Source organism: Rhinolophus sinicus, chromosome 10, assembly GCF_057876585.1.
Source record: "Rhinolophus sinicus isolate RSI-liver-muscle chromosome 10, RSI-T2T, whole genome shotgun sequence".
In the NCBI taxonomy this organism is placed as follows: Eukaryota; Metazoa; Chordata; class Mammalia; order Chiroptera; family Rhinolophidae; genus Rhinolophus; species Rhinolophus sinicus.
Window position 1 is genome coordinate 18,000,379 of NC_142510.1, and position 22,705 is coordinate 18,023,083.

The 22,705-nt window shown below is 50.1% G+C and overlaps 1 protein-coding gene across 7 annotated transcripts in view; it reads left to right on the forward strand.

Annotated features, from left to right (window-relative positions):
- ITGAL (integrin subunit alpha L) overlaps positions 1-22,705 on the forward strand; it is a 56,542-nt gene that overhangs the window by 19,244 nt on the left and 14,593 nt on the right. For 6 of the 7 annotated variants that reach the window (XM_074322973.2, XM_074322974.2, XM_019717252.3 and 3 more), the window contains 18 exons: positions 1,621-1,740; positions 2,766-2,868; positions 3,558-3,652; positions 3,764-3,831; positions 5,346-5,463; positions 5,588-5,718; positions 6,404-6,549; positions 9,605-9,737; positions 9,908-10,058; positions 13,072-13,145; positions 13,238-13,370; positions 15,738-15,889; positions 16,196-16,333; positions 16,807-17,004; positions 17,149-17,279; positions 18,403-18,563; positions 18,669-18,820; positions 20,359-20,448. In XM_074322973.2, coding sequence (XP_074179074.2) covers positions 1,686-1,740; positions 2,766-2,868; positions 3,558-3,652; positions 3,764-3,831; positions 5,346-5,463; positions 5,588-5,718; positions 6,404-6,549; positions 9,605-9,737; positions 9,908-10,058; positions 13,072-13,145; positions 13,238-13,370; positions 15,738-15,889; positions 16,196-16,333; positions 16,807-17,004; positions 17,149-17,279; positions 18,403-18,563; positions 18,669-18,820; positions 20,359-20,448 — 2,229 coding nt within the window. In that variant the 5' untranslated portion in view covers positions 1,621-1,685. Of the gene's footprint in view, positions 1-14; positions 1,741-2,765; positions 2,869-3,557; positions 3,653-3,763; positions 3,832-5,345; positions 5,464-5,587; positions 5,719-6,403; positions 6,550-9,604; positions 9,738-9,907; positions 10,059-13,071; positions 13,146-13,237; positions 13,371-15,737; positions 15,890-16,195; positions 16,334-16,806; positions 17,005-17,148; positions 17,280-18,402; positions 18,564-18,668; positions 18,821-20,358; positions 20,449-22,705 lie in introns of those variants that run through there. The other variant, XM_019717251.3, reaches the window with a different exon arrangement.

Consider the following 22,705-nt stretch of genomic DNA (forward strand, 5'->3'; position numbering starts at 1 on the left):
TCCTTCCCCTGGAACTCCGTGAGCTAGAGGCGGCGCTGGCGTTAGAGAGCCACAGCGGCCTGGCCATGCTGCCCATGTATAAGTTTTTGTATAAAGGTATGTGTGGGGACAGAGTCCCAGAGAGCAGTTTCCAGGCTCTCGGCCTCATGTGGAAAGGTGCTGGCTCGGGTAGTAGATGGTCATCAGCTGTGACTAGTTGGCCATCAGCTGTTACCGGTTAGCCTTTGGCCACTGATATAACTGCCGTGGCTGAACTAGCAAGCGCGGATTGCAGTTAGCAAGTGAGGTTGGTTGGCAGAGACAAGTGGACGGTGGATTGCGAATCGTGTGGCTCCTGCCTCCTGTGTCTCCAACCCAGCCGCCAGCGAGACTACAGTGGTGTGACTCCCCTACCTATGGCTCCGTGGGTGTTCCTTTTTGGCCTCACCATGTCTTGCGTTCTTGTGCGGGGAGTGGGAGCTGAGACCCTGCATGACACCAAGAAACTGCGGGTCTTGTCTCTCAGAGACAACAGCTGGGACCCTCCTTACAAAGTTTGTCATATGTCACTTTGTCAAACGAGACGTGTTGGGAAAGGACGAGGAGAACCCTTTCCAGGCTCTTGGCCTCCCATGGAAAGGTGCTGGCTCGGTTATGTAACCCACATACGCAAGCTCTCAGGTAACCAGTTGGCCATTAGCCACTATTGATTTGTATACCACCACCGTGGCTACGATAGCAAGCGCAGATGGTGCAGATCTTAGGGGTCCTACTCCCTGTGTCTCATTGGCTGCCAGCAAGAATATAGTGGCATAAACTCCCTGTCCACGGCTCCATTGTTCCTTTTCAGCCTTACTGTCTCCTGAGTTCACCTGCTGGGAGCTGAGCGCCAGCATTCACTGGGTTACTAAGCTTGTCCCGAACTTTGCCTTTGGACCACTTTTTCTCTTTGGCCTTGCCTCCCGGTTTGTTCACTGGGTCTTTGTCTTTCTTGGACGACTTTCCAGCATCTTTCCTCTTGTCGTCTTTGGACGGTACAGCAAAGCTGAGAGCAGCTGCTACCCTTGCAGCCTCACTAAGATGTCGGACAAAAAGAAAAAAAAAAAAAAAAGCTGGGTTGTCTTTCTATTGTCGAGTTACAAGGGTTCACTGTATATTCTGGATACCAGTCCCATATCAGACTCCTTCTGTGGGTATTGTTTATTTTTAAGAATCAAAAGGAGTTTCTAAAGAGACTGTTCTGTAAGGTGTGCTTTGTCTTCACCAGTGTATCATGGGCATCTTTTCAATGTTAAGGAAAGCTGTCCCATTATGGTTGTACCAGTTGGTTTGACCTGTCCTGTACTTGAGCTTTAAAGAGTCATGTGTCCGTGAAAGACGAAGACACAGCAGCTCTTGTGCAGGAGGGGAAGTCATCGTCTGGCTGCTTTGCTGGCGGCTCCTGGATGATGTGAAAATGCAAGCAGGCACAGGAAACATCTCTAACCTGCTTACACTTCCTCTCTGAACTGTTGCGGTTTCACAACCCCTATGGGCACAACCCTCCTTCACTCCCAGTGTCATCAGCTTGGTGTCTCTGTGAGAAAGTTCCATTGCGAGAGGCACTGCGGCATTGTCATTTCCCTCTTTCACCCTGTGTAGGTTGCCGGCAAGTCCCAAGGGTCCTCTGAGACTTCCTGGGTCAGGTCCCACCAGCTGCTGGAGAGATGAACTCCTGCATCACCGTAATGAGGCTGCTGCTGTCGGGGCCTTTTCTCTTTGGTAGGCAAGGGAGGCGGGGAGGGGGAGGGGATGTTTCTATGACCAGGAAATAACTGGGCTTTATGGAATGAGAGGAGCGGAGGAGCCAGCTGCTCGAAGGGTGGGTTTGGCTCTAGGTAATGTGTCCTGGGAATCCTCGAGGGAAAAGGGGGCACAGAAAGAAAGTCAGAGTCCGAAGTATAGGCAAGGTATGGAGGAAAGACAGAGGGGAGACACAGATGGCAACAGTGAGCTATGGGGGAGCAGGCCCCTACAAAAGGCAGATGGGAAATGGGTACGTAGAACTGGGCTGGGACCTGGTTCTAGCCATGGCACTCCCTCTCTCCCGTCTTAAGCAAGTCCTTTCTGGGCCTCAGTCTCTGCACCTGAACAAATGATGGGGCCTCATCTCCATCCTCGGATGCTGTGAAATGAGCCTGATGCCTGGAAGGAGAGCAGTGCTAGGAAGGACCGTTTGGGGCTTGCAGAGGGCGCCTTGGCTGCCTGACATGGACGAATCTGAAATCTAATGGTTAAGGAAGTGATTGGTCCATGGTGGGGTGGGGAGTGTGAGAGCATTAGATGAGCAAGGAAGCAGATGGGGGGGGGACCTTGAAACCCTGAGCCTGTGGGAGGGTGCCTGAGGCTAATTACTTGGGGCCCAGATGCTCAGGGAAGAAGTGGGTGTGTGGAGGGGATGCACACCGCCTTGGGGCATCCCCATCTCCTCGGGGTACATTCCATCTGCTCCTCTCTCACGGGCCTCCGCCTTCTCATCCTTCCTTTCTTTGTTGACAGGCCTAAAGGGAAGTTCAGTCCTTCCCAGGCCCTGGGGCTGCTTCTATAGTTCAGACTCAAGGCCCCTTCAAAGAGGCAGTTTCCAGTTGGGCCTCAGGTGTGGGTGGCTGGGTCAGGAGGGAAAGGGGGTCCTTTGGGGTCGGCCCGCCCCCTTGGGGTACGTGGGTGGTGGCCAATCAGCGCCCAGAAGCTCTGGGGGCAGCTGGGTCTCTGGCTGGAAGTGGCTGACACCCTTTTTTCTCCCTCAGCTCCGGCCTTCAGCTATAATCTGGAGGTGCGGCACGTGCAAAACTTGAACTTTCCACATGCCGGGAGGCACTTTGGGTACCGTGTCCTGCAGGTTGGAAATGGGTGAGCTGCTGCCCAGGTCCTCCCTGCCCTGTGGGCTTGGGGTGAGGCGTTCCTGCACCAGCCCTGGAGACTGGCCAGCCGGTCGAACCGGCAGGTCACCAGGAGTCCGAGATGGAATTTCTTAGAAACGGGAGAAAAACCATCAGCAGTAGGATGAGGACCAACCACCCGTTAAAGCGCCACATACATGCCTCATAGGGAAAGACATCCCAGCCCCTGAAACACTGGACAACCGTCCGAGGTTCCTGAGTGTCTCACTGACTAGACACGGAGCTCCTTTAAGGAAGGAGTTTTGTTTGTCTCTTTTTATCCCCTCGTGCCAAGGCTAGCACATAGTATTAGGTTGGTGCAAAAGTAATTGCGGTTTAAAAGGTTAAAAATAATTGCAAAAACCACAATTACTTTTGCACCAACCTCATAGCTATGCCATAAATGTCTTTTGAATTGATGACTGACAGAATGAACTTATAACATTCTGGTATATTCTCTGGGTTTCAGTTTCTAGAATTCTGGTTTTTTGGATTATTTATCTCAGATTCAATAGGGATGGAAGAGGTGGGGCCTGAAGAACAATGGCTGCATTGCTCTCAGATACCTGGCGGGGGGGGAGTTGGAACCCCTCATTCATAGATAGGAGTGGTGGGCAAAGACCTGGGCATCTCCATCTGACAGGTGAGATTTCTCATTAGGGTTGTCGTGGGAGCTCCAGGTGAGGGCAACAGAACAGGAAACCTCTATCAGTGCCAGCCGGGCACTGGCAACTGCCTGCCAGTGAGTCTGAGTGGTGAGTACCTGGTGAGGGAGCTGGGAGGAATGGTGTCTCAGGGACAACGTGGGTGCCCCACCACACCTGGATTGCCCTAAGTCCTCCAGACCAATCTTATGGTGCCTGCAGGTTCAAACTATACCTCCAAGTACTTGGGAATGACCTTGGCAGCAGATCCCACACATGGAAGCCTTTTGGTAAGAATTTTGTGTAGTGTGTTATCAGAGCCTGAGAGCGCGATGCTGGGAAGGGGAGGTTGAAACAAAGGAAGGAAAAACATGGATGAAAGGTCCTATGGAAGATTAAAGGCATGGGAAAGACTCAGATTCCGTCAGTGCTTACTGAGAAACCATGAGCCAGCTATTTTCAAGACCGTACTTACCTTGGTTTTTTCCCAAATGTTAACTGTCTATAACAATTGATATACAAGATGACAAGATTATTTTTGGTGGTACACCAACTTAATATTTTGATAGTTTAATATTTTAATAGATCTATTTAATCGATTATTAGAAAAAATATACAACAAGCACATCAAATTCATGATTTCTTGAATCAAATGACTTAGGATAAGGCTAACAATTTTTAAAATGTAAATTTAAAGTGAATAAAATATTGAGTAAATAATAGCATGGATGATACACCCATGTGGCAAAAATTGTGAGGTTGTACAAAAATGCCTAACATTTGGGAAATACAGCTTTATCTCTGAACCCACAAGACACTCAGGTGGTTACAGATCAGTATACACATTTTATACATGAGGAAACAGGACCAAAGGGGTTAAGAGAGTTGGTCAAGGTCACATGGTTTTAAAGTGGTAGAGCCAGGATTTGAATCAAATTCCCATTTGCTTCCAAGTCCATTGCTCTTTACATTCAACCCAGCAGCCTCCTGCTGACGTAGCTACGTGAGTAATAGAAGATGGAGTGAAATACTGATCCATTGTTTAATTGAGCTTGTCTACTTAGTTACAATTACCTGCCAGGCATTGTGCTAGGTTCTGAGGAGGGAAGGGGAGTTCATTACAAAGGTGACCATGAGATGAACTCTGACTTCCAAGAAACTGCAGTCTGGCAGGAAAGACATTCATAAATGAAAGAAACACCATTGTCTAGTCAGGGGTAGTGAGTACAGTGGTACCTCGGTTTTCGAACATAATCTGTTCCGGAAGACCGTTCGAGTTCTGAAACGTTCAAAAACCGAGGCATGGTTTCCCCATAGAAAATAATGCAAAATGGATTAATCCATTCCAGACCTTTAAAATCAACCCCTAAAACTGCAAATTTAGCTTGAATTTTGCTATCGGATGATACCATAGATCCATAAAATGTACAGCGTTCGTAAACTGAAATGTTCGAAAACTGAGGTACCACTGTAATTTGATTTTGCTTAGAATGTTGGGTTGGGAATGGAAGGTGTTGGGCCTGGAAAGGTAGGATAGTACCCACTGTAAACCATCTGAATGCCAAACTAAAGAGTTTCGATTTTATCCTCTAGGCAGTGAGCATCCCTTGGCCTAGTGCTTTGGTAGTAGGGATGGAGAGATTGTCATAAGAAACCTGGAAACAATGACCTTGGCTTGATAACCAGTTGGATGTAGGGAGTGAGGTCGGGAGACGATGATTCTAAAGGTTTTTGTTCTTGGCTGATGCTGCCGAAAAGACACAGCAACAGGAAGCTGCACCCTCTTTACCTTTGCTTCCTTCAGGCCTGTGACCCTGGGCTGTCTCGGACATGTGATCAGAATATCTATCTAAGTGGCCTGTGTTACCTCTTCCAGCAAGATCTGAGTGGTTCTGTGCTGCAAGGACGCCCCGGTTATCAGGGTAAGGAGCTGGGGATGCAGTGTGTAAAACTATCTGCCGGTGGCTGCCCATACCTGGGAACCAGCACGGGTAGGGCAACCATCAGAGACACTTTACCAAGTCCCTTTGTGTCTGGCCTCTGCAGAATGTCTAAAGGGCAACGTAGACCTGGTATTTCTGTTTGATGGCTCATTGAGCTTGAATAAAAATGAATTTCAGAAAATTGTGGAGTTCATGAAGGATGTGATGAAGAAACTTAGCAACTCTTCCTACCAGGTAAATATGTTCGTTAGGATTCCTGCTTGTAGGTCACAGAACTAGCTTAAGACATAAAAGGACAAGTTAGTATGAGGTGTGTCCAGAACCTAAAGGCATGTCTATCACTGGAACTCTGGAAGAGACAAGAACCAGGGAGTAGAGAGCTTCTAGAATTCTCTTTGGTTCCCATGTCCGTTTCTTTCTGGCCTTTGCTTCCCTCTTTCTCTCTCTGTAGAAAGCCTCCCTCAGCTTCTTTGGATCACATGGGCCTGTGGGAAGCTCCTAAGTTCACATGTGAAAGTTTCAGGAGGGTTTTTGTGTTTCCTCTTCCTCTCAGCCAACCCCTCCCACTGCAAATCCCAAATTTCCAGAGAAGAAATTCTGATTGGCCTGGCCTCAGTCAAGTGTCTACCTTTGGCCCAGCCAGCTGTGACCTATTTAGCAGGGTCACTCAGCAGAAATATGGCTACTGGGAACCATTTCTATTGGTGAGGGAGGCAAACCCACAGAACAGGAGCTCAACAGATAGCGCGACATAAGGGATCCGAGGTTTATTTCATTTCATTTCTGTGTTTATGTTTAAAAGAATGACTTGGGGCAGGGATGTGGACTTGGGTCGCCCAGGTCCTGGATAAAAAGTAGAGACTGGAGCAGACAAATGAAAGGGGATATGTAGCATTTCACCGCTTCCTTCTCTTTCTAGTTTGCAGCTGTTCAGTTTTCCACGAGCTGCAAAACAGAATTTAATTTCTTGGATTATGTGAAGCTGAGGGACCCGGATGTGCTGCTGGCCAACGTGAAACACATGAACCTGTTGACCAACACCTTTAATGCCATCAACTATGTCGCGTGAGTCCCCTTTTACAGGAGACAGCCCATCTGTGGACTGTTCTGTGTGCTTTAGCGTCTTCAGGTTGGTGTGCAGAACTCAACAGGTGGACCCAGCACGGGACGGGTTAGCGTAAGAATTCAAGGGGAGCATTTGTAGTCCAGGTTCTGGATTGTAAGGAATAGAAGTCGACTGGATCCTAACTAAATCCCAAAGGGGGTTTCTGGGGAGGCTGCAGGGACAGCTCCTGAGCCTCCAGGACAGGGAGTATTGCCCAGACTCACAAGGAACTAGAGCCAGGACTTGGAAAGGGACTGTGAGCCATGGCAGCCACGGGAGAGCCACTTCTTAGACGGGGATCCACTTTGAAGTCAGGGTATGAACAAAAATCGCATGTTGTCAGAATTATCCTTGATCAATTCCTTGAATTGTTCGTAATATTCAATATAGTCAAGTCCCACCTGGGAAACTAGCATGTCTCAACTTTCTAAATTTACTACAGAAATTTTCCCCAAACAGATCAGATTGCTGTTTAAATTGAGGCCTAGATGAACGTAGTTGGATGTGCTGAAGGACCATATTGTATATTTTTTAAAATAGCTCTAAACATTAGATTGGCCATGGAAACAGACCAACTTGAGGAATAAGAGGGTTATATCTCGTGTGTCATGCTCCCCTTGGGTACACACTCAAGTTGAGTAAACTAGCAGGAAGGATCTCTATGACACTTGTGTTTCTCATTTTCATTTCTTTGCCAAACATACATTGTTGGATTTGTGTGAGTCAAACAGGCATGTGTTGCATCTCCTCAAGCCTCTGCATGAGTGCTTGCAGCTCGTTGAGGGCTCACTCGACTTGCCATGTCCACTTTGTACTTCTCTCTCTATAGACAGCTTTGGTGGGTCAAGCCAGGCCTACTGAAAAAAAGGCAGCCTTGGTTCCTCAACCTGAATTCCAGCCTCCAAGAGAAGAAATGATTGGTCAAGCCTGGGTTAGGTGCCCACGGGTCCACCCGGCTGTGGCCTTGGTCCCCTTTATGGCATAGAGTCACTTGGCACAAGCATGGATTCTGGGGTCCCACCTCCGTGGGAAGGAGGCAGTTCTTAGAGAAAGGGGTCACCCCAGGATGGGAAGACATCCCAAAAAGTTTCAACTGTGGGAGCAAAAAGGAGCAGTCATGGGAATGTATTTCAAAAATAGTTCTTGACCATCTGGCTGTGTGCCAGGCAGTGTTGCAAGTCAGGAATTGGCAATTTTTGCTGTAAAGATCAAGGTAGTAAATATTTTAGGATTTTTTTGGCCACGTGTGGTATCTATTGCATATTCTTCTTGTTGATTCTTGCAACCCTTTAAAAACAAAAATGTAAAAACCATTTTTAGCTCACGGACCATACAAAACAAACTGCGGGCTGGCTTTGGCCTACAGGCGTCACTTGCCACATTCTAGATGCTGGGGCTACAGCAGCCAATGGACCGAAGAAAAAGATCTGCCCTCTTACAGTTGAGCATTCTAGTAGAGGAAAGAAGTGCCCTAAATAGGAAAAGTAAATTAGGCAATGCAGTCGAAGATGTAAGTTTGACAGAGAAAAATAAAGCGATATTCGATAGGCAGATCAGGGAAGGTTACCTGTGAGCACACACTTGTTGAAGGTGAAAACCTGGGAAGACCAGTCCCAGCTGAGGGAGTAGCAAGGCCCTGAGACTATGCTTGGGATGTTCCAAGAAGAGCCAGGACAGTGATGGGGCTGGAGAGAAGTGAGTGACAGGGGAAAGGAGTGGGAGATGAGGTCCAAGAGACCACAGGAGTCTGGGTAAGTCGGAGCCCATCATGAGGACTTGGGCTTTTCTTCTAAGCAAGATGCGAAGTCCTTGGAGGTTTTGAGCAGAGAAGTGACAGTCTGATTTGTTTTGAAAAGGATCCCTCTGGCTATAGGGTTGTATTAGACTGTGGAGGGGGCATGGGTGGAAGGAGGGAGGCCAGTTAGGGAGCTGCTGAAAAATCCAGATGCGAGATGACTGGTTTAAACCAGGGTGGAAATGCATGCACGGGACCCATGATAGGCCATATCCGTGTGGATGGAGGTTGGGGAGATGTTTTGCATCCAAGATAGAACTCGAGGTCTTGACAGCAGCTGGGTTGGCCCTGCCCATCAGAGCTCCTCCACCTTTGGCAGCTTCCAAGTAGCTTTCACAGCTGCCTCTCTGTCCCTTTCCTCAATCTCCCACTGTGATTTCTTCGTGTGACTTTCAGCTTCTCCCAAGGCAGGTCATGTCACAGTCGGGGGTTATGGATTGGCGGGTCTCGGATTAATTGTCCCGCTCTGGTTAGCTGTGGGGTGGGGAGGGAAGGATCAGATGGTTCAAATCGAGCTGCTGTCCCAGCAAAGGCGGGGGGCAACCTATGTTGCTTCAGAAGGAGGCTGGGATTTGGAGCCTTGGCCTGTCCAGGAGTCAGTCCTCCCTTCCTTCTATTGCACATGCGCTGAGCACTAACTCAGGAGCCCGAGATACAGCAGCAAATCAAACAGTCCTTTCTTTGAGGAACTCATGGTTTGCGGGAAAATGCACACAGAAATAGGTCTTTCAGCTCCCTGGGAGACTTGCTGTAGCAGAGCTCTGCAGGCAGCCTGGGGAGGGAGGGGAAGCGTTCTACAAGCTTGCTCTGGACGAATGACTCTCGTTTTCTTCAGCCGTGGGACCCATTATTCCCATCGAAATCCCACCTAGGTCACCAGTATATCTGATTAAAGGGCAGTTGCCACGTGGTTGTAATGGAAGGTAGGCAGCTGAGTCTCCCCTCACAAAATCTCCCCCTCACCACCCATGGAGTGTGGGACGGTAACCTCCTGACCGCCCAGAGTTCAGCCGAAGACCACTGGTCTAGAAGGAGAGGTGTGGCAAAAGGGCAAGGTCGGAGGTTCAGACGGGAACTTGGAAGGTTGGCAGAAGCTGCCTGGGGAATGTGAGAAGGGCTTTTGCATCCTCAACAGGACAGTGTGAATGAGATGGGGGAGGGGTTGGGGGAGGCCTCACGAAAGCGGGGGAATCTCTCACATTTTCCCTTTCTGGACACAGGACAGAGGTCTTCCGGCAGGATATGGGGGCCCGGCCAGACGCCATCAAAGTGCTCATCATCATTACCGACGGGGAAACCACTGATAGTGGGAACATTGACAGGGCCGAAGACATTGTTCGCTACATCATTGGGGTACAGGCCCCAGCTCCAGGCTTCTGGCTTCTTCCTCCATCTCATCTTCCCTCTCCTATTCCTGCACCCCATTCCTCTTTCTCCTGGGGGCCATGTAGTCTTGTGACAATAGTATCAAATTAGTCTGCGATTCTGGGGATGTCAGCCCTTCACTCTTTTCTCCCTCACAGGTTGGAAACCATTTTAAGACTAAGAAAAGTCAGGAAGATCTCCACAAATTTGCCTCCAAACCCACGAAAGAATTTGTAAAGATTCTGGACACATTCGAGAAGCTTAAAGATCTATTCACAGAGCTTCAACAGAAGATCTACGTCATTGAGGGTGAGTGGCAGACGCTGGTGAGAGTTCAGGAGGTCATACGTGGAAATCAGCTGAGACAGGACATTTAGAGACACACTGAGTACTAGTCGCGAGCACTTATTCGGTATCTGATGCTGTGCTAAGAGCTGTCTTGGAAAAGACCTGGGGCAGAAACTTAGGAGAGGGTGATTCGGGAGTAGCGTCTCCCCTCTGAAATTCCATCTTCCTCTGGAGCTTAGCTTGTTGCAGGGCGGGGCCCAGAGCTGACCTCTCTTGCTGGTGTCAGCTGAGCCCTGTAGACCGACTAGATTGCCCTCCTCCCTTCACTCAGCTTCCTCATTTTCACTTATCTTAGGCTTCACATTACTTAAGATGGTCAGGGGCCAATTGCGAGGAGCCCACAAGCCCTCTTCCTTGGTCCAGGATAGAGAAGATTTTGATTGGCATCACCAGATGGAGGACTGGCTGCCGGAGGGTATTGGCCAGGAAGCCTAGTCTGCTGGCAGGTACATGGTTCCCGTAGGGAAGGTCCCTTGGCTAGGACACAGCCTTGGGGTTCAGCTCAGCACTTTGGTGGCATCTGGATAACACCCCCCCACACACACACACACACCAGGTCTTGCTAGAATACCTCGGTCCTGTGTCCCTGAAGAGGAGGGTGAGAGATCAAGAGCAGGGTGGTGTATGTATAATGTGGAACCAGGCAGAGATGCTCAAGATGCCACTCGGCCTGTGCTGTGTGCCCTCAGCCAGGTCATTTTTTTAAAAAAACTTTATTTTAAGTGTGTTTTTCCAGGACCCATCATGTCCAAGTCAAGTAGTTGTTTCAATCCAGTTGTGGAGGGCGCAGCTCACACTGGCCCATGTAGGGATCGAACTGGCAACCCTGGTGTTACGAGCATCGTGCTGTAACCAACTGAGCCATCCGGCCGCCCCCAGCCAGATCATTTTAATTTCTGAGGCTCATTGTTCTCTGTCAAATGGGGATAACAGTACCAATCTCACAGGGTTGTAAGGTTTCACTGCTGTTAGTTTCCTAGGGCTGATGTAACAAAGTACCAAAACCTGGGTGGCTTAAAGCAACAGAAATGGATTGTCTCACAGTTCCGGAGGCCAGAACTGAGAAATCAAGGGGTTAGCAGGGCCACACTCTTTCTGACGGTTCTAGAAGAGACTCCTCCCTGGCCTCTTCCAGCTTCTGGTGTTTGCTCGCAATCCTTGGCGTTCCTTGGCTCATTGGGAATCCCTCCTGTCTGTCTTCTCTCCATGTGTCGTCACAGCACCCCCCTCTGTGCATATCTGTCTCTGTGTCCAAATTCCCCATTTTATAAGGACCTCTGGCATATATTGGATTGGGACCCACCCTAATGACCTCATTTTAACTTGATTACCTCTTAAAGACCCTATTTCCAAATAAGGTCACATGCCGAAGGCCTAGTGGTGAGGACTTCAAACCTATCTTTGATAAGAAACACAATTCAACCCCCAACAATGGCTTCGCAAAATCCGTGGTGCCTTGTAGGCTCTCTAAATTGTAGCTCTTGTTATCCACAGGCCTTAACTTCTCCCTGACCTGCTCTTACTCATCCTTCAGATCTTAGTTTCCATAGCACTCCCTCTGCTAAGTTCTCACTGATCCCCAAGTCTGGGCGAGGTGTTTCTTCCCACGTGCTGCTGTAACTGCTGTGTGTTCCGTTACAGCCACTCTGACATACATTGTACTCGAATTGTCTATTCCATGTCTGTTTCCCCCACAAAACGGTGAGGTCTATCCCGGCAAGCATTGTCTGCTTTTTCACTATTGTATCCCTGGCAAGATGGTGAAAAAGCAGTGAATGAATGAATATTCATGATAATTACTGTTTCTCGAAAGCTTCCATGAAACAGGCACTTTATGTTATTCAGTTCACTCCTATCAGCAGCCTTGCAAGGCTGGTGGCATTGTTTACATTTTCATTCATGTGTGGGGCAGCCGTGTCCCAGGCCCTGAGAATGAGACACGCAGGGATGTCGCCAAAGTGGAGCTCACATCCAAGTCAGAGAAAGACAGCAAAACAGTGAACAAATAGCATAATTAAAGACGGTGTTCACTGCTGTAAAGAAAATGAACACATCGAGACAGACATAATTGGAAGAAGTTACTTGAGATAGGCTTTTCAAGGAAGAGGCCACTTTTTCAGTTGAGATAAAATTCACTCTGAGATGATTGGAGCTGAGACATGAAAGATGAGAAGGAAACAGCCATGTGAGGTATGTGGGCAGAGCGTTCCAGTTAGGGAAGAGCATGCAAAGGCCCGGAGATGGGGAAGGGCTTCGCGTGGTGGGGAAACAGAAAGGCCAGAGATAGAGCGCGGTGAGTGAGGGAGAGGGGGAGGTTGGAGAAGTAGGAAGGGACATTCAAGGTCCCCATAGAGCTTTGAAATTTGGCCTAAAGAATAATAGGAAGTAATGAAATGTTTTTAAGAAAGGGAAAGATGTGGTCGGATATACATTTTTAAGAAAAGATTACTCTGGCTTGCTCCATGGGGGAAAAAGGCATGGAAAGAGGAAGAATGGAGTCAGAGACCGAAATAGTAAGTTACCACATGAGTCAGGGAAGAGGTGAGTGAGGATGGCTTGCACCAGTCTGGTAACAATACAGTCTTGCAGATGTCTTTCGAAGGTAGAACTATCTCGATTGGGTGATGCATTAGAAATGGAATGGGGGGAAGGGAAGAATCCAGGTTTATTCCTGGGGAGTTAGCATGATTCACTAGGTGGGTGAGGGAGCCATCCGTTAAAGTGGGGGAGTCTGAGTAGGAACAGAAATCAAGAGCTGCCTCTTAGATTTGCTAATTGGTAACTGGATTCCCACATCTGGGCTCACGGAGTGTCCCTGAGACCCAAAGTGTCAGCCATGTCCCAGTCTGGCTGAATCTCAAGTTCGTGCTCTTTCTACCTGGCAAATGCTGTGTCTCTCTCTCATAATTTTATGGAATATCAGTGTTTTCACTGTGTCTTGGGTCTCGGCCCGTTCTTCTCCCTTGTCCTTCAGGCACAAGCAAACAGGACCGGACATCCTTCAACATGGAGCTGTCATCCAGCGGGATAAGCGCTGACCTCAGCAGGGTGAGTGGGGAGCCTGAAGCAGCGGGCGGCCCCGGGGTGCTGTAGGAATGCCGCTGACTCCCCTCGCTTGTCATTCTCCTCCTCCCGGGCAGGGCCGTGGCATTGTGGGAGCCGTTGGAGCCAAGGACTGGGCTGGGGGCTTTCTCGACCTGGAGGCCAATCTGCAGGATGATGTGTTTGTTGGGAATGAACCGCTGACGACAGAAATGAGAGGGGGCTATCTGGGTGAGTAGTCCTCGCTTAGGAGGAGTGCATTGGGTCTTAGGGGCCACAGAGTCGCTCAGACTGACTTTCAGAAAAAATAAAGGAAATCAAGCAACCAGCAGAACAAACTCAGAGTTTAAATGTGATGAGAACATTTGTAACTTTCCCCGTAACCCCTCACCTGTGGGTGAGTCACGTATTTGTTTTCCGTATTTTATGAGGCCTTGATACCTTGCAGCCTCGCTAACCCTGGAGAGACCACTCCGCCCAGGGCCAGCTCCTTCCTACAGAGAGGAAACAATTTGGCTCGGAGGAGGTTTTCTGTGTGCCACCTGCAAATCTGGAGGCCGTACCCCTCACTGCCTCCTTGATCTAACTTTTACATACCAAGCTAGTATCCCCCCGACCCAAATCACCCAAGGCCAGGTACTAGACAACTAAAGACCACCCCGTAGCCCAGAGCCTGCCAGCATTATTCAAACTATCCAATCCTAAGCTTGCTCAAGCCTACCTGCCTCACCCATTCCCTCCCACAGAATCTACAGTAAAGGCTCTGGGCTGCACTCTCCTTCTGCCTCTTCCTCCTGCCTCCTCTTCCTTGGTGACCCCTGGTGCTTCTCCCTGCCAACCTGTGGTCCTGCATGGCCTGTCTGCCTCCTGTTTTCAGGAGCTTTCAGTAATAAGCTTCTTTCAATGGCAGTGACCTCTCTGTGTTGTCACTTTGTCATCCTCTAACTGAAATCCTGGGTACATTTTAAAGCAGCCTGCCTTATCAGTAGGAAGCCAGCAGCCCCTCTGGAGGTTTCCTCCTCTTCAATCGTCCAGGAACTCCAGGCCTGGCTCAGTCTTCAGTCCTTGAAAGGCCTAGCAGAGGAAATGACAGCTGCTGTTGTGTCTCTCTGCCTCATGGGGGCGCTATTGCAGTTCTGTTCTGCGCAGTTCTGTAATGCTTGTCCACCCAAGGTGACAGCCGTCTCAGGCTGCAGAGGGGACTGACTCTTATGCTCAGAGGTTACAGCTCTTGTAGTTCATGTTCATGTAGCCAGCCTGTCCCAAGGCACAGACGGGCCCCAAGAGACCTGGGGTAGACCTGCTTCCAGGTTCTACCTTCTCACGGACCGAGAACCACCACCCTCCACCCTGCGTCATCAGGGTGATGAGGCAGCCACTGCCTAGGGGTGGCCGCTCCTTTTTTTAAACTCTCAGAACAGACACACATTCATGCTCACATACATGCACTCACACACACTTAAATGTAATCGTGAGTGCTTGCTATGCTACTGTCTTTCAGATACTAGTTTAGATAGCACAAGCACAGTGCTACACTTTTTACACCCATGGTCTTATTTACTCCTCGAAACCACCCGATGAGGTTAGTACTATCTGTGTTTTTTCAGATGAGAAAACTGAGGCTCAGAAGCATACAGTGGTTTAGTCAAAATCACACAGTTAGGAAGTAGTAACGCTGGGATACAAACCTTGTCTCTGGTGTCAGAGGGCGGTGCTTCAGCAACGCATGTGAATGAATGGAGAAGGTTCCGCCACTTGACTCTCCCTCTCGTGTGCTCTAGCATCTCAGACCTCTGCTTTCTCACCTTCAACTGCCCTAAGCAGACTGGGATCATTTGGTCGCCTTCTGAGGCAGAGCCGTCCTGCCGGGTGACCGCTGGCTCTTGCCCAGCTCCTGGTTGCTTCTTGCAGCCTTTCTTCAGACATGTCACCAGTGCTGTGACAGAGGGGAGAGGACCTCGTCTTGGGAGGTGTGAGGTGTGAAGACAGCCTGAAGAGACATCTTTAGGCAGGAACATGTTTCAAGTCTCCTGCTTTATCTTTAATATTTGTGCAAACCTGGCATTCTTCTTCCTAACGTATCCCATGTTATTTGATTCTTTTTAAAAGTGTGGTCTCGGGGTAACTGGGTGGCTCCGGTGGTTGGAGCGCTGCGCTCCTGGCACCGAGGTTGCCGGTTCGATTCCCACATGGGCCAGTGAGCTGCATCCTCCACAACTAGACTGAGAACAACAGCTTGACTTGGAGTTGGAGAGGGGCAGGGGGGAGGGGAAAAGAAAAATAAAGTGTTGTCTCCCTTACCGACTCCCAGGAGAATTGGGCCTCAGGAAGAGGCGGCATGATTGCCCTTTGGCACGTGGCTGCTTTCCTTGGCGTGTGTGCCCACAGTTTGGGAAACGCAGCCCCAGACCAAGAGAGCAGGATCTGTGTTGCTGCTTGGAACACATGACTGTTCTCAGAAGAAGTTCTTCTGGCTGTTTCCACGCATCTTTGCTCTAACCAGTTTCCCAGGGTCCCTGCCCACTTCCCCCCTTTCCCCCGGGTTTTACCTTCTTAACATCATTGTTTCTAATTCCACCACCCACCTCCTTTCCTCAGGGTACACGGTGGCCTGGCTGCCCTCCCGAGGGCTCACGTCTCTGGTAGCCGCTGGAGCCCCCCGGTACCAGCATGTGGGGCAGGTGTTGTTGTTCCAGGAGGCAGAGGACAAAGGGCCGTGGAGACAGATCCAGAAAATAAATGGGACTCAGGTGAGCATGGCACACGGCATCTGCAGGTCACAGGCTGGGTGACACTGGGCTGCCCCCTCCTTCTGCATCCACTTCCTGTGTGGCAGGCGCTTCGCCGGCACTGTAACATTTGTTCCCCACAAAGCCGTCTGAGGTAAGCTTTGTCATCTCCTCTTGCCAGTTCAAGAAACTGAACTTCAGAGAGCCCAGCTTGTCTTAATTCCTACAGGCTCTAAGTGGGATCCAGCACTTGAGCTTTCATTTGAGGGAGTGGGAGTGGTTGAGGGGCTCACGGGCTTCCCCCCAAATGTCTTCCTCTCCCTGAAGATCGGCTCTTACTTCGGGGGTACGTTGTGTGGCATCGATATGGACCAAGATGGGGAGACAGAGTTGCTGCTGATCGGAGCCCCCCTGTTCTATGGGGGGCAGAGAGGAGGCCGGGTGTTTATCTACCAGAAAAAACAGGTGGGGACCAGGGCATTGAGCTGAGGAGGTGGGGGGAGAAGATGCCCAGGGCTGCTCAGGTCCCACGCGTTCTGGAAGGCTTTCCCTGTCTGATTACGTGCTAACCAGCCCTTTAGAACAACAAACAGCTCATTCTCACTGATGGGAGACTGTGTGAGGCCCAGTGCCAAGCCTTTTGTGTATATATAGGAACCCTCATTAGTTTCTCACAGTCACCTCACGAGGTGCTCTGAGCTTTGTCTTACAAATGGGAACACAGGGGCTCAACAGGGCCAGGGAACTGTCCAAAGCCACCAGGTGACACAGATAAGAGGTGGAGCTGGGGCTTGCACCCAGATTAGTCTGATGGCACCCTTCTAATTCTGTGTGGGACCATCGCTGACGTTTCTTTAGTGTTCTTTGCACACAATGCCTCACCCTGTGAAAGCTTGCTGAATGACTGAGGTGGGACCTGTCACCTTGCTCCTTCCCAGCTGGGGTTCGAAGCGGTCTCAGAACTGCAGGGGGATCCTGGCTACCCCCTTGGGCAGTTTGGAGCTGCCGTCACGGCCCTGGCAGACATCAACGGGGATAGGCTGACAGACGTGGCTGTGGGAGCCCCTTTGGAAGAGCAGGGGGCTGTGTACATCTTCAATGGGCAGCATGGTGGCCTGAGCCCGCGGCCAAGTCAGGTGAGGTACCCTGCCTGCCTGCCGATAAAAACCCATTCCCAGGGGCCTGGAAGCCTCTAAGCCCAGACCCAGACCCCACTCCCTAGCCTGACCCTCCAGCGGGTCCTCTTCCTGGCTTAGCATGAATTTCTCTCTTGGTCTCAGCGGATAGAAGGGAGCCAGGTGTTCCCAGGAATTCGATGGTTTGGACGCTCCATCCATGGGGTGAAGGATCTTGGAGGGGACGGCCTGGCGGATGTGACTGTTGGGGCCGAGGGTCAGGTGATTATGCTGAGGTAAGACAGGTCGCCTGAGTCCCAGCGGCTGATCATTTCAGCTCTCGTCCTTACTGTGTGCAGGCATTGTGCTCACGGCTCACAGGCATCAGCTCCTTTGGTCTTCCTCCAACCCTGTGAGATCGGTTCTTTTTATACAGGCTTCATGCCTTACCCCAGGTGAAACAGCGGCCATTCAGTGATGGGCTGGGACTCGAACCCTGGCCTGTCGGACATTAGAACCTCCTAGGGAAGCAACATGATGTGATGGCTTTAGAACCGAGTGACCTGGATTCAAGCTCTGCCGTTTACTTCTCGGTGATCTTACCTCAGTCCCTTAGTTTCTCGGGGCCCTCAGTGTCCTCACCTGGGAAACGGTGAGGACATCTCCCGCTTTACCCATATCTTAGTGTTATTGGCGGCATCACGTAATGTCATGCAGTAAATAGATATTGACGGAGCCCCTACTCTGTCTTAAATACTGATATGTGGGAAAACATAACAAAAACCTAAAACAAAGATGGAATCACAATTGTGATACGTGCTATGAGGGAAATGAACGGGGTGCTGTGAGAGAGAATAGCAGGGGAGACCTACTAGAGTTTCGGTAGCCAAGAAAGGTCTCTCTGGGGACGTGATATTTGGCCTGGGACTGGAAAGGTGAGGGAGAGCCAGGCTTGCAGAAGGCTGGGGTGAAAGTTTTCTGTGTAGAAAGCCCAGGACACGCCAAGGCCATAAGGCAGGGAAAGTGTGACGTGGCTGGAACATGGTTGGCCACGGGGAAGTGTGGTAGGAGAGAAGGCTGGGGAAGCAGCCTGGAGGGCATGGATGGTGAGAAGCATGCGTTTCGTGTGAGTGCCGTGTGCAGCAGTGAAGGGGACATGCACGGAAGTAGCTCAGTAGGATCCCTCTTTGAAAGCTCCTTCTTCTGCATGGAAAATGGGCCAGCAGGCTGCTAAAATGGACTGGGGAGCCCGAAGGAACTGTCGTTAGGACTGTCGTTGTGAGGAGACAGGGCTGTTGAGATCTGCCTTAGAGATGGAGTCTGATGGCTGGAGCTCTGGGCTGGAGTCTGATGGATGGAGTCTGACTGGGCACCGCAGTTAGGGCCAAGGGAGAGCGTGGCTTGTTTTCTGCCCTGCAGCTCCCGGCCTGTGGTGGACGTTGTCACTCTGATATCCTTCTCCCCGGCCGAGATCCCCGTGCATGAAGTAGAATGTTCCCACTCAGCCAGCAGCCAGAAGAAGGAAGGCGTCAACATCACAGTCTGTTTCCAGGTCAAGTCTCTCACCCCCCATTTCCAAGGTCAGTGCTGGCTTCCTGCTGCTCGGAGCAGCTGCCCGCTCTGAAGCCAGATGTAGGGCCCGTGGACCTGCCACCATTCAACTCCTGCCTCTCCCCCCTGCCCAGGGCCCCTGGTTGCCAACCTCAACTACACACTGCAGCTGGATGGCCATCGGACTAGGAGCCGGGGCTTGTTTCCAGGAGGGAGTTCTGAATACAGCAGCCACGTAACTGTCACCCAGCTCAAGTCCTGCACTGACTTCTGGTTCCACTTCCCGGTAAGGGACCCAGCGAGGCTGCTCCAGGAATTGAAGGGACGGCTGAGCTGACACGATGAGAGGCAGCTGGGTGCGAGGCTTAGTGAGCTACAGGTCACAGCTGAGTCGCAACTCATGTTGATGTTTCTATACTGCCATTTCCTCTGCTGTACAGTAGTAGCATTAACACCTTTAGCATATTTCCTTCTAGTCCTTAATATCAGAGGGTGCCCAAAAAATGTACACACATTTTAAGAAAGGAAAAAACTGTTAAAACTACGCTGATGGGAACCACTTTGAGCACCTCTTGTAATTGCAGAAGTCAAATGTGACTTGTATTCATCTTTTGTTATTGGTATATATTGAGTATTACAACTCTAATTCAGTTTTTTCCTTTCTTAAAATGTGTATACATTTTTTTGGCACCCTCTCATATTCATAGGCATTTTTCATGTGATTATGACTGTCAAGTACTTGTCGTTTTTTCCTATTCTTTTCGTACGTCATATATGAACGCTGCTACCCAGCTTTCATAATTATTTGTGAGGCTGCAGAATATTCAGTCGTGGTTTGTGGCATTTACAGGTGCACATGGTCATTTATTCAGATCCATCCCAGAAAAGGGTTCTTTTAATATTGGTTTAAACAACTGCTAAAAGACCCAAATTTGGTTTGCTCCTTGCAGGCCTGTATAAAATAGGATTGACATTCAATTATACATGTCACTTGAATGTTTCATGAGAGACTTGTCATGTGATGGGTGTATAAAATCCTGAAGTTGGTTTCACCTTTTTTATTATGGGAAATTTCGGACCTGCAAAAGTAGAAGAAATAGTTGAGTGAACACCCAAATGCCCATCACCCAGTTTCAACAATTATCCGCTTAGTTTCAGTTTGTTCATACCTCATCTCAGGGCCGCTCTCCCCCCCTTCACCCTGTCCCATTACGACACTTGGAAATTTTAAACATAAATTTGCCAAAGAACAGAGACTGTCACGTGATAGAAAGACTTCAGACATGGGAGTTGGGCAGATTTAGGTTCACTCCTTAGTTCTAGTCCTTAGAAAAAAATGTGTCATCTTTTTAGACCTTATTTTCTTCCTCTTTAATGGGGAGGTAACAACACCTACCTTCAGGTTGGTAGAAACTTGACGTGAGTACCATCCAAGTGCCCACAAAGCACTGGGAATAACATGCGAGACTAAGACCCATCCCTATTGTCAAGGAACCAGGATATTCTAGAATAGTCTTTCCTTGTGCAGACTTTGCTAATAATTGCCTAGAGCCCTTTGACAAAGATGTGGGGGCTTCTGTCAGGACCCAATAGGGAAAACGTGCCCTGAGGGGCTGGTGACGTCTGCAGTGGGCTCGGGGCTAAGGGATGACTCCTGGGTTGGGGAGCAGCCGTGATACGAAACAAATGTATTTCTGCTGCTGGTGAGGAAGACAACTCAGTACTAGAGTTCTATCCTTGTAAAACGTGGACCAAGTGTGCACATCACTGGATGTGTGGTAAAGGTTAAAATCATGACATAAGGTGTCTTCTTATCACACTCAGGTATGCATTCAAGACCTCATCTCACCCATCAACATCTCCCTAAATTACTCTCTCTGGGAGGAAGAAGAAACACTGAGGGACCAAAAGGCGGTAAGGAGAGACGAGCGGAGGCAATTGAGAGGAAAGAGAGGAGAGTAGAAATTCCACTGAGTAAGACTGTGTTCAAAGGAGTCTTTGGGCTGAACCCGTAGAAAGCAAATATGGCTTCCTTAAGCAGGAAAGGAATGTATGGGAGTTTGTGTTTAAGAGAAATTTGGAGAAGGAAGACTGGGAACCAGTGGGGAGGCCCTGGCGCCCCTCCAGGGAAGGAGTGAGGGATGGTGTCATGCGGGGTCTCTGGTCCTGCTCCTCGCACAAGACACAGGACATGGTGAGGCCAAACAGGAACACCCATGGAGCCATAGATAGGGGAGTCAGACCACTATATTCTTGCTGGTGGCCTGGCGAGACAGAGGAAGTAGGGTCAACACGATTCGCAATCCACAATCTGCTTGCTAACTGCACTTGCTAGCCACAATCCACTGTCCGCTTCCCTGCCAACCAACCAACCGCTTGCTAACTGCAATCCTTGCTTGCTAGCTTAGCAGTTACAGCAGTTATATCAGTGGCCAATGGCTAACTGGTTACAGCTGACGGCCAACTAGTCACAGCCGACGGCCATCTACTACCTGAGCCAGCACCTTTCCACGTGAGGCCGAGAGCCTGGAAACTGCTCTTTGGGACTCTGTCCCCACAGATGGGATCCAGGGCGCCTGTCCCTGTTGGTTAATTTGCTCCAGGTCCCTGCTGTGCATTAGCTTCACATCTTCACCAGACCCCTCACCTGCTCAGAATGCCAGTTCCAGAGAAGGAACTCCGGAAGGCCTGGGACTGTCCCTCATTTGTGGAGAAAGGGCACCCTGATGAGTGTTCTCGCCCAAGTGTATCCAGCTGAGATCAGGGAGTTTCCTCAAAGCCAACTTGGGATGCTATTATTCCACAAAAGGAGGGGAAACATTATCTACCCTGGTCTGCCAGACCACACCCTCCCCACTCTCTGCCAAAAGCCCAAGTTCCTTTTCTGAAACCCTTGACACTCCCCTGGTGGTTTGGCTTCTGTCCGAAGGCAGCAGTTCTGGTGGGAAGAACATGGGCCTGGCACGAGCATGCAGGTTCTGTCCCTCTCGGGGACTGTTTCCCCCTCTAGGCGATGAGTCCCTGTGTGTGAGCCCTCTCCCAGAGCTGGCACATAGTCACTGCTCAGTGGACTCTTTCTTGTGGCTTTTGGCAGTCTGCCTTGAGTGCGCTCCACCCAATGCATGCTCAGTCCCTGGGGTGTGCAGACTGGAGCTGTGTGCCTCCTGAAAAGCCAAGCTGCTGCCCACCAGGTGCTTGTCAGGCACTGCAGGAGAGTTGATTGAGCAGCTGCCTGAGCTGAGCCTTGTTCCAGGCACTGGAGTAAATAAGGTCCCACCCGTAAGAGGTTCACCATCGGACACGTCAATAGATAGTTACAACGAGCTGTGACACGGCTCTGAGAGCGTCCAAGCCAGATACATATCTGGGGGACAAGGAAAGCTTTCCCACAAGAGGTGACCCTGAAAGTCTCCAGGTGAAGACGGAGAGGGCATTGCCTTCAGAAAGAAGGCGCAGTGTAAGCACCAGGCACAATTATGCCACAGGTGGGGGGTGGGGGTGGGGGCACAATGCAGGAGAGAGGGTGGGGGGAGGAGCTCCTTGGAGAACGTTCCTGAAGATCCACAGGGTACTTTCACCTGTGTCTCACTGGTCGGAAATTAGTCACATGGTCGTCCCTAATTACAAGAGAACCAGAGAAACCACGTCTCCTGTGCACACGGCCATGTGACCAGATGAAAAAATGGAGGCTGTATATAAAGGCAGATGGTGAGGAAGGATATATGGGGACAACCGGCCATCTGCCATCGGCACTAATTTTACAAAAGCCAAACTGTGTGATGTGGGAACTCGGGGTAAAAAAAAAAAGACGTGAGGCCACGGTTGTCCCACGAGGCTTTCTAGGGGAAGTGTCATGGCCCTGGGTCCTGCAGAATGAGTAGACTTTGGGTAGGTGGATAGAGCAGAGGCAAAGGGAGCAGCAGGAGGAAAGGTGTGGTGGTAAGTTCAAGGGGACTGGGAGCGGGGCCTGGCTTCTGGCAGGACAACTGAGCAGGACAGAAGCTCTGATGCCAGTTCAGGGACTGGCTGGGGTGTAGTGGGTGGTGGGATTCGTATGAATGTTGAGGTTGGGTGCAAGCAGGCAGCAGAGGCAGCTGGGATCCCCACCCCCTCAAGGGAGAGGCTAGAGACTGCCTGGCAGGTGACCTGGAAGCAGAGGAGGCTGGAATCT